The sequence below is a fragment of the Austrofundulus limnaeus genome, unplaced genomic scaffold (assembly GCF_001266775.1).
Source record: "Austrofundulus limnaeus strain Quisiro unplaced genomic scaffold, Austrofundulus_limnaeus-1.0 Scaffold16, whole genome shotgun sequence".
NCBI classification, from domain to species: domain Eukaryota; kingdom Metazoa; phylum Chordata; class Actinopteri; order Cyprinodontiformes; family Rivulidae; genus Austrofundulus; species Austrofundulus limnaeus.
This window is the reverse complement of record NW_013952418.1, coordinates 4,062,688-4,073,108: the sequence shown is the minus strand read 5'-3', so window position 1 is coordinate 4,073,108 and position 10,421 is coordinate 4,062,688. Positions and strand designations below refer to the sequence as shown.

The 10,421-nt window shown below is 41.5% G+C and overlaps 2 protein-coding genes across 2 annotated transcripts in view; one reads left to right on the top strand and one right to left on the bottom strand.

Moving 5' to 3' along the window:
- The window catches only part of spg7 (SPG7 matrix AAA peptidase subunit, paraplegin), a 13,893-nt gene extending 9,533 nt beyond the window's left edge, over window positions 1–4,360 (top strand). The window contains exons 9-17 of the mRNA XM_014003079.1: window positions 912–1,085; window positions 1,160–1,284; window positions 1,388–1,490; window positions 1,616–1,726; window positions 1,800–1,915; window positions 3,153–3,309; window positions 3,401–3,564; window positions 3,649–3,726; window positions 3,807–4,360. Of these exons, the coding sequence (XP_013858533.1) occupies window positions 912–1,085; window positions 1,160–1,284; window positions 1,388–1,490; window positions 1,616–1,726; window positions 1,800–1,915; window positions 3,153–3,309; window positions 3,401–3,564; window positions 3,649–3,726; window positions 3,807–4,016 (1,238 nt within the window). The 3' untranslated portion in view covers window positions 4,017–4,360. The remainder of the gene's footprint in view (window positions 1–911; window positions 1,086–1,159; window positions 1,285–1,387; window positions 1,491–1,615; window positions 1,727–1,799; window positions 1,916–3,152; window positions 3,310–3,400; window positions 3,565–3,648; window positions 3,727–3,806) is intronic.
- Window positions 4,361–4,685: 325 nt separating this feature from the next.
- The window catches only part of cdh15 (cadherin 15, type 1, M-cadherin (myotubule)), a gene marked incomplete in the record, with an annotated part of 59,456 nt that continues 53,720 nt past the window's right edge, over window positions 4,686–10,421 (bottom strand). Inside the window, 8 exon segments of the mRNA XM_014002982.1 lie at window positions 4,686–5,387; window positions 6,329–6,520; window positions 6,598–6,746; window positions 7,494–7,733; window positions 7,810–8,040; window positions 8,986–9,122; window positions 9,211–9,455; window positions 9,539–9,721. Of these exon segments, the coding sequence (XP_013858436.1) occupies window positions 5,187–5,387; window positions 6,329–6,520; window positions 6,598–6,746; window positions 7,494–7,733; window positions 7,810–8,040; window positions 8,986–9,122; window positions 9,211–9,455; window positions 9,539–9,721 (1,578 nt within the window).

Here is a 10,421-nt window from a genome sequence, read left to right as displayed (position 1 = left end):
GAATTCTGAGAAAAAAGTCAAAATTATGAAAGTCGGAATCCCGAGAAAAAAGTTGGAATTCTGAGAAAAAAGTTGGAATTCTGAGAAAAAAGTTGGAATTCTGAAAAAAATTTAAATAAATTGGAATTCTGAGTCAAAATTCAGAATTCTTATTACCGTATTRATGCATTATAATTTTTTTGCGAATGCATTTTCACAAAATTCACAAAATGCCTGAGTCGGGAAACGAGACAGTCATGCAAAGTGGTTGAAGCGAGCTTACCTCTGACACTCCATGCCTCTGAGRGAGGTAGTAACAGACCCAGGCAGGCCAGCTGCTGACACGATGGGGAAAAAATTAAATAAAACAGCAGTGCTGCAGCTTAGTAATGACAACAAACTAATGACGTCACTGTGTGAGTGGAGGCCTATTGCACAAAACTAGGATAAGGGATTAACCCGGGATTTATGGTGTAAACCTGAATTAATTAAGGTTAGGGTTAGGAACAACAACAAACACACGCTCGTTTGTACTGGTGTTGTGCAAAAGTAGGCGTTCCCGAAACAATGTTTCCCCACCAGAGGTGGCGCTCATGAGTAGGTTTTATCAAGTACAGTATTCTGTTTTTCCATCAGAAGATGACACAAATCTCATGTGAAGTCTCTGAGCTGTGTGTTGGCGCCCTCTGGTGGAACGTTTGTGAAAATGTCCAATTTAAGATCAAAATGGCAGGTTCGTTTTATACATGAGAACATATAATACACAAATAAGTACGTTTTTTTTTTCAGTGGCCCTAATCCCCTTTTGTAAAACACTGCCGTCCTTTGCCAAGCTGAATTTGTTTTTGATTAATTACACTCCAGATGTTTTGTTTGTTTTTATTTTTCATCGGCCCACTTCTGAAGTGACTCAGGTTGTGATTGACGTGCAGGTCTCGGTGCCGCGAGGGTCCGCAGTCTGTTCAAAGAGGCTAGCTCTCGAGCCCCCTGCATCGTTTACATCGATGAGATCGACGCCGTGGGAAAGAAGCGCTCCACCAACATGTCTGGCTTCTCGAATACGGAAGAGGAGCAGACGCTCAACCAGCTCCTGGTGGAGATGGACGGTGAGCAARGACGGCACAATTCAGAGCTGCTTTAGATCTGTCGGAGAGACTGAAGAGTTCCCCTTCTGCTGCAGGAATGGGAACAACAGACCACGTTATTGTTCTCGCCTCCACTAACAGAGCAGACATCTTGGACAATGCTCTGATGAGGCCGGGCCGGCTGGACAGACACATCTTCATAGATCTGCCCACACTGCAGGTAGTCTTATGAGCTGACTTTTCCAGGAAATAAATAATTTTAAAGTTTAAAACTACTCAGTAACTCTGGTTTGTTTTTATTAACGTTTTTGTTGGTGTCTCAGGAGAGGAAGGAGATCTTTGAGCATCATCTGAAGAACCTAAAGTTGACACAGCCTGCACATTTCTACTCACAGCGCCTGGCTGAGCTCACCCCAGGATTCACTGGTGGGTGTGCCAACAACCGTCTCAACGAGGCGGACGGTTTTTCCGTTAAAGCTGTGAAAGTTTAGAATAACAAATGTGGATAATCCCAAAAAAAGGCATTACAAATTGGTACCTTGTCTCTGCAGGTGCGGACATRGCTAACATTTGTAACGAGGCTGCTCTGCACGCAGCCAGAGAGGGCTTCAAGTCCATCGARACCGTTAACTTTGAGTACGCAGTTGAACGAGTTCTAGCAGGTACACGAATGCAAACTCTGTTGAATTTTGCCGCTCAGGACTCGATCTGATCGAAGTGTTTGTGTTCCTTCAGGGAGCGTGAAGAAAAGTAAGGTTCTGTCTAAGGAGGAGCAGAGGGTTGTCGCTTTTCACGAGTCTGGACACGCGCTGGTGGGATGGCTGCTGGAGCACACYGAGGCCGTGATGAAGGTGACGCTCCTCTTCACAGGTTTTAGAGAAACACGTTACGGTTGGAATAATGACATTCAGCATTCCCGCTGTCCGTCTCCTCTTTCGTGTTTTCATGTCTGGTTTTTTGCATCATCTAAATTTGCATATTTTGAGCTATTTTAGCCATTTATATATGAAGATTTGAAGCTCATTCCGAAGCTGGGAGCCAAGACTTTTGTCATTTTTATGTTTTCCAAAATATCTAAGTTCAATATTTTTATTGCATAAATACTGTACATCTCTTCAATTCCTCCATAAACATCATCCTTCAGCATATTTTTGCCATCTTATTGCTACTTTTAGCTATCCTTAAGCTCATTTTAGCAAGCCTATTGCTACTTGTAGTTTTTTTATGGCTGTTTGCTACTTTTAACTAGCCTATTGTTACTTGTGGTTTTAGGTTAGATTTTAGCTACTTTTAGCTATCCTGATGCTACTTTCAGCTACACATTTGCCACTTTCAGCTATCCTTTTGCTACTTTCAATTATCCTATTGCTACTTTCAGCTACACTTCTGCAACTTTCAGCTACCCTACTGCTAATTTCAGCTATACTTTTGCTACGTTCAGCTATCCTTGGTACTTTCAGCCATCCTTTGTACTTTCAGCTGTCCTTTGTAATTTCAGCTATCCTTTGTAATTTCAGCTATCCTTTTACTAATTTCAGCTATCCTTTTGCTACTTTCAGCTATCCTATTGCTACCTATATTTTTAGCAAAGCTTTCTGCTACTTTTAACTATCCTGTTGCAACTTTCAGCTATCCTTTTGCTAATTTCAGATATTCTTTTGTTTTGCTACTTTTAGCAAGCCTATTGCTACTTGTATTTTTAGGAAAGCTTTTTGCTACTTTTAGCTAGCCTGTTACTACTTATACTGCTCAGTTAGCCCATTGTCACTTTTAGTTTTATATTTCCTTTTGCTGCTTCTCACCAGTGTGTTGCTATATTTAGCTTTTAATTTTTGTTTGCTAATTTTGAATTTTAGCTAGCATTTTGCTATTTATGACTTTTAGCTGGTGTTTTGCTCCTGTTTGTGTTCTGCTTTCTTTAACTTTAACTCAATTTTTGCTGCTTCAGCAAATTTCATGAAAGTCCTTCAGATCTCAGGGCTCACCTTTCTGATTTGAGCCTAAATAACATCTCTGAGCTGAAGTTTAACACATYTCCAACATATTCAGAATAAATAAAAGAAACTGTTTATGTGATGTGTTAACCAGGTGTCCATTGCCCCACGGACAAACGCAGCCCTGGGTTTTGCTCAGATTTTACCTCGTGAGCAGTTCCTGTTCACTACGGAGCAGCTGTTTCAGCGCATGTGTATGGCTTTGGGAGGAAGAGCTGCTGAGGCCATCACCTTCAACAAGGTGACCACAGGTACTCGTCCATCCATTATCTTCTACCTGCTTCTTTCCTTCCTTTGTGAGTTAAGGGTTTTATGTGAAGCTTCTTCCGTTTGACTCTTCAGGAGCTCAGGACGACCTGCGTAAAGTGACCCGTGTGGCGTACTCCATGGTGAAGCAGTACGGCATGTGCGACAGCGTCGGACAGGTCTCTTTCCCGGAGACGGAGGAACAAGGGGCCATCGGACGCCGTCCCTTCAGCCAGGGTCTGCAGGAGCAGATGGACCACGTGAGTCCTGGGATCAGAGCTCTCGTCTCTCTAAATGTTTCAGGTTTTAGCCTCTCGTCTGACTGGACTTCTCTGATCTTTCAGGAGGCTAATATGCTGATAGCTCGAGCTTACAGACAAACAGAGAAACTGCTGCAGGACAACAGAGACAAGCTCGCTCTGGTCAGAAAATCTTTAAATATTTAGMTTTTTTTTTATTGTAACATTTTGTTTATTCCTTACACTTACTTCCGTGCTTCCAGTTGGCCAACGCTCTGTTAGAGCGAGAGGTGGTGAACTACGAGGACATCGAGGCCCTGCTGGGTCCGCCGCCTCACGGCCCCAAGAAGAGGATCCTCCCACAGAGCTGGGTGGAGGCWGAGAGGGACAAGCACGACACGGGAGAGGACGAGCCTCGTCCACCTCCTCGCAAACTCAGTGAGGACGACGACGTAAATCTTCAGTTATCCTGACTTTACCAAAAACCTGGGACTGAYCGTTCACCATTTAGCTTCGGACAGTGAAATCAAAGTTTTGAAAACTGCATTTTTATGTAAATGTTGATATTCATTAGTTTTTCTGAAGCGTTTTGTTCATATGAATGATAAATGTGCAGTTTTGACTGATTACTGTAGCAGGAAAGCTTCCATGGTGGCACTGAAAGCAACTATTTAATAAAGAAGCAGAAAATATTTAAACTTTAGCATTTACTGTKATGTACTGTAATATGAATTTAAATGCAGAAGTTTATTCATAATCTGTGGTATCTCTCTAGAAAAAGTATTTTACATTTTCAAATAAACGCAACAGAACATGACCATATATTTATTATAATAATCTAAACAAACTCAGTAAAATCTGCATTATTGTGCAGGAAGCGACACTAGTTTGCTGTTTCAAACTAAACTTGTTGCTGACTGGCAGGAGAAAATAAATAATTAAATACTCCTTTAATAATTAAAACATCTAAATATTAGTGAAATTGTTGAGAAAATGGTGGATTTTATTCTGCTTAGTGGAATAAATTGTGTAATCTGAGAGCTACAATCTGGATCACATGTAGTAAAATGTGTTGCCAAATAGTTATATTTTAAAGTTGTGATGCCTTTAATGGTAAATGTGAGCGTAGGAGTAAATGCAACTTTTTAATAACGAGAAATAAAGTTTTATTTTGTAAACATACAAAATAATAAAAAGCCTTTGCCTCCAGGTTCATAATGACAGGTTATTAAATGGGATGTTTTGTAATCGGCTTCAAAAAACGATGTAAATATCCTGGAATGGAGGGATCGTGGTTAAAAACAACAAAAGCAAAATCATTTTTCTTTGATTTATCTTATAAAATAATCACTTAGGTAAAAAATAAAACAATAAAAAATAACATCAGACATGGATAAGCACTTCAACTCATTTTCACAAAAATTTTCACCGAAGGTTCTTGTCTCTTAATTTTCCTGAGCTAAACTCTAAACTTCATTGATCCACTTTGTAAATTGTGATAAAACCAAAGGCTCAATCGTTTCACGGCACACGAGTTTGTGTTTTTCTCATCGTAAACATATTCAAACGTGTCCAAAAAGCACCACAGACGTGACCTCTGGCCCCTCCCCCTCGCCTCGGTGAGCCTCGCAGGTCTCTCCGCTCTAACGGGGGTCGTACATGTTGGCGAGTTTCTGAAATCGTGGTCCCCAGTCGTTCAGGTAATCGTAGTCCTGATCTTCATCCGAGCTGCCCGAAGCGATGGAGCTGAGGCTGCCCGCCACCGAGCCGTCGCCCTCGTAGTCGTAGATCAGGGCCGTGTCGTACGGGGGCACGTTGGGGTCGTTGTCAGCGACCTCCAGACCCTGGAGGAGGGGAAATTTACAACTTTTAAGAACTGATGAGCAACAGTTCACAACGTGTTCTTAGAATGCACTGTCACACAAACGAATTACAGTGCTTAAATCAGGATACGTTTCAAGCCCCCAAAATAACATCAAAGACTTACAACCTTAGTTGAACACAACCATTGGTAATAAAAATAAGTTAAGAAAAATAAGGGCATAAAGGCAACACAGATTAAACTCAAATTATACAACTTCCCTCCTCCCATGTATGACTTTAGTCATTTTACAGCTGCTTTGATGAAAACTTGCTTGTAGGAGTTAGTTTTTAGCTTCATTAGATTTCAGTGGAGGTCATGACCTCAYCTTTGGGAATCACTAGATCCATGTTTGCATCATGGCTGATAAAAGCAGGTTTAAAGTGTCTGACATGCCTATCCATCAAATACAAAAAGTTAAAGAAAACACATTTTTTATAAGAAACATTGCATAAAACGTGATTTTACCCATTTTGTCACATAAATGGCATATTTTGAACTTGGCTCAGCCAAAGTGCAACAGGAAGTGACATCAAAGGGGAACTCTGTAATCTATGTTGATTGAAACAATATTATTTGAACTCTGACTCYTCTTCATCTCTCTCTGATACTCAAAATAATCTAAAGAAACATCAGATTCTTCTCTACAGTCTGTGTTGTTAGCTATTTTATCAGTGCTTTGTTCCAAGCAGGTCACTTCCTGTTCCTTCACATGCAAATATCTCAACAATTGTTCATCTCAGCAGCGGGAAATTATTTTTGCAATATGCTGATAATGTTATCTTTCCAAAAATGCCTTTATATTAATTTAAAAAAAATTTCACGTCACTGGCACTTTAATTTGGAAAATGTCTTCTTTCTTTTGCGTAACTTTAAAGGATAATTTTTGCTTAAGAGAACAACGTTCTGAAAGGAGCCTCTCACATCATTGATGTAGTCCTGGATGTCCGAGGGGTCTGCAGGAGGTCTGCGGGGGTAGGTGGGGGAGGGCAGGTTGTGAGGGGCGTCTTTCCTCAGGGGCTGCTTGCCTCGAGGAACACCGGAGCCCGGGTAGAAGGACCACGGGTTGCGGGGCGAATCYTGGGGGTTCCACAGCAGGTCGATGTTGAAGGCGTTCTGCAAGGCGAGGCGAGGACACTCGTGACCTGACTGCTGGGACACGGGTTAGCAGAAGTGAACAGTGTCAGCCTCACCTCGTCCTCCTCGCCCCCGCCCTGCTCGTTGTAGTTGAGGACGTTGTCCCGAATGTCGTCCTCGGACTCCCCGACGAGCAGACCCGTTCCTTTCTTTATGTGGTGTCGTCTTCCACAGGAGGTCAGAGCCACGGCCAGGAGGAAGAACACTGCAAGCATCATCATCATCATCACCATCACCTCAGCTAATGATTCACGAGTATCGATACACTGAAATATCGCSATATCTAATTTCCTGATATATCGTTTTTAATTGGACTTAATGAATGTGAGATGAAATGTGTTCTTCTGATGGCATAAAAATAAACTGAATTTAATCAGATTTTCTGCATGTAAGTGCTCTTTAGTTTCAAAAAATTAGAATCTTTTGGAGAAAAAATACCAATACAGTATATCGCCTCACTTATAATTTTGCAATACATCGTGATTAGGGGTGCAATGACACAAAGTTCATGATTTGATTCGATACTTTAGTCTCACGGTTCGATAGTTTTTCTATACAAAAACGAGAAACGTCTATGCCCTTCTTAATTTGTAAGTTATTGAAATTAATTATGAACATTTGTTTAACCTCAAAATTACAGTTTTTAAAATTAAACGTTGCTGAAACAGCAAGTTTCTCAGTGGATCTGTGCTCGACAATGCAGCCTAGGTGGAGTAGCCGAGCACAGATTCACTGATCCTTCAACACAGAGCATCTTCAGAAGACAAGCTGATAAAATAAATGTTAAAAATRTGTATTGTTCCATACATAGTGTGTATTGAACGGTTTGAAACAGATACATGTATTGTTGCACTTCTAATCACAACATATACCCTGTGTCGTGATATGTATCATATCACCGAATTCTTGCCAACACACAGCTTTAGTTGAACACAGAACAAAGAGTATTTACCGACTAGAAGGGCAACACAAGCGATGATGATGAAGAGTGCGATGAAGCTGATTCCCACACTGGAGCCTAAGAGAGCCCCGGCCCTGGACTTACAGTCTCCGAAGGAGTCACACGGACACACGGTGACGTTGACCTGAGCGTAGGCACCCAGCTGAGGGTCACCGGAGTCCGTCACCAGCACTGTCACGGCGTACTCTCCGGCCTCCAGCTCCACAGTGGGCCTGAGCACAGCGTGGGTGTCTGAAGGGAGATGGGGACGTGAGGACTGGGTTCTGTCAGGAAAAAAAAAAACCTCCTACCTGGGACTCTTTATTACCGTTGACGTTTGCAAGAGTCCAGTTGAAGGTCAAATCCTCTTGGAACTTGAAAGTGAAGGGGGCAGCGTGCGGTGCATGGTCGTCGTCAATGGCGGTCAGGAAAAGGCCGGCGTTGGGGCTGGTGGGGCGGCTGCACACGAAGCCGCTCAGGGGGAAGAGCTGCGGGGGGAAGTCGTTGGTTTCCTTCAGGAGGATCTTTACTGCGGCTGTGGTGGATAAACCACCAGCATCTGGAGGCATGAAGACAAAAACAGCTTTGATTGTTAATGTCGTGAGAAAAACATACAATAATTACTGCTGAGATTTTATGTTTTTTTAAGTTTTTAAGTATGGGGTGCCATGTGTAAAACAAAATAATAATAAAAAAATGTCATTAAGACATTTTCATTACTTAGCTCACACTCTGAGTGTAAAATCCTAGTTTAAAAAAATCACTGACATTTTGTTATTTACTGTAGCTCACTGTTCTTATGTTAAGCTAATTTTTACTAAATATAAATTTAAATGTTGTGTCTAAATATTAAATCCTAAATCTTAATGTGTAAATCTAAATGTTAAAGGTAAATGTTGTGGCTAAATGTTGAAGTTTAAGTGTTGGTGTGCGACATTTTTTATGATATCATCATCTTGAAACAAAAGTAACCGCTAGCGCTGCTAACGCTGCTAACGCTGCTAACGCTGCTCACATTTCCCTACAAGACATCAACGCTGCAGTTGTGGCCCAGGTCCAAGCTGCACTTCAAACTGTCAGACCACAGTTACCATCCATCCATATTGTTTTTATTCAACACATTTTTTAATTTGTATTTTAAATGTCATCTTCAACAAAGTTAGCAGCGTTAGCAACATTAGCAGCTTGTTTAGGTAGTTATCGTTGCCTTTGTTGCAGGATGATGACATCACAACAAAAGCCTTTCTAAACACTAATCCTTTAACATTTAGCTGCAACATTTAACATGATGATGATGATGATGAACTTTTAGTTTTTATATTTACATTTAGATTTAGGATTTAATATTAACACATATTATTTAACATTTAAATTTAAAATATTTAGTAAAAGTGTAAGAACAGTGAGCTAAACAAGAAAAGCATAAAAGTAGATAAAATTAACATTATCAGAAAAGGAGATTTATTTGAAATGCCACAGGAAGAGGATGAGTGAAAGAACTAACCTGTGGCGGTGACAGCAGCCGTGTAGATGCTGTTTCTAACATATGGAGACCTCATGTTGAACCTTCTCTGTGACACAATGTCTCCTGTGTTTCTGTTAATTTCCAGCCACCCCTCAGGATCGCCACTGATTTCATATCTGGCTCACAAAGAACAGAAAATCATCCAGCAGCTTGTACGTAGAAGAGAGAAAACAAACAAACCCTCTCCATGTGTCGAAGGCCTACCTGAGCTCAGAGTGATCAGGATCAGAGGCCAGGTTGGTTTTCAGGAGGGTTCCAGGAGGAGCCGACTCCAGCACCTCGATCTGGATGGGGTTCTCTTTGAAAACTGGACTTTCATTCTTGTTCACGACGGTGATCACCACCGTGGCAGAGCTCAGGGACAAGCTGGGAGCTTTGCTGCTCAGAGGACTGAGATTTTCCACCGTCAGGAACAGAGTGTGCTTTCTCTGACTTTCAAAATCTAAAGGCTGGAAGAGAAGCAAACAAAGAAACCATGATGACGATGACAATGAAATGACATCAAACACACATTGCTCCTCCCACTCTGTACCCGTGTCACTGTCAGAACCCCCTGGTTGGTGTCGGGATCCGTCCTGATGGCGAAGTTCCTCTGATGCTCGTTGGTGATGGAGTATTTGGCCTCCCAGTTCCTGGTTCCAGGATCGTCTCTGTCCGTCACGTTTACTCGGCCAATCTCCACGCCGAACACGTTCTCCTCCGCCGTCATGCTGTACTACAAGCACCAGAACCCACGGTTCAATTTAAACTGAAACCACCGGTGCTCCTTACATTTCTGTTTGTGTGTGAAGGTTGATCGTTTTCCTGTTTGTAGTTTCTGTTCAGAAAACTTCAGCATTTTGTTTAGCTATTTTAGCCATTCATCTTGTTCAGGCTATGATGTGTGTTTTTTTGCTACTCTAAGATTCATTTCGACTTAACTCACTTGTGTTTTAACGTTTAGTTACTGTTTTACTAATTTTAGCATTCAGCTACTGTTTTAGCTTTTAGAAAGTGCTCTAGCAATTGTAGCTTTTAGCTTCCGTTTTGCTGCTTGGGTTTTTAGCTACTGTTTGATCATTTTGTTAGTTTGCTTGTTTTAGCTTTTAAAAAATGATTCTTCTCATTTATGGTTTTAGCTACTGTTTTAGCTTTTAGAAAGTGCTCTAGCAATTATAGCTTTTAACTACTGTTTTGCTGCTTGGGTTTTTAGCTACTGTTTGGTAATTTTGGTGTTTAGTTACTGTTCTGACCATTTACACTTTAAAGCTGCTGTATGTAGTTTCTTGGGTACCCAAAAACTTAGAAAAATTTTGAACAGAAACAACCTTGTAGTCCCTCCCCCCTGCTCTCAGCTCCCCTTCCTAGGCTCCTCCCCCACAGCTGGGCCCAGAGCCGTGAACGCGCACGCTTGTAGACAGGAGGTGATCTCACCG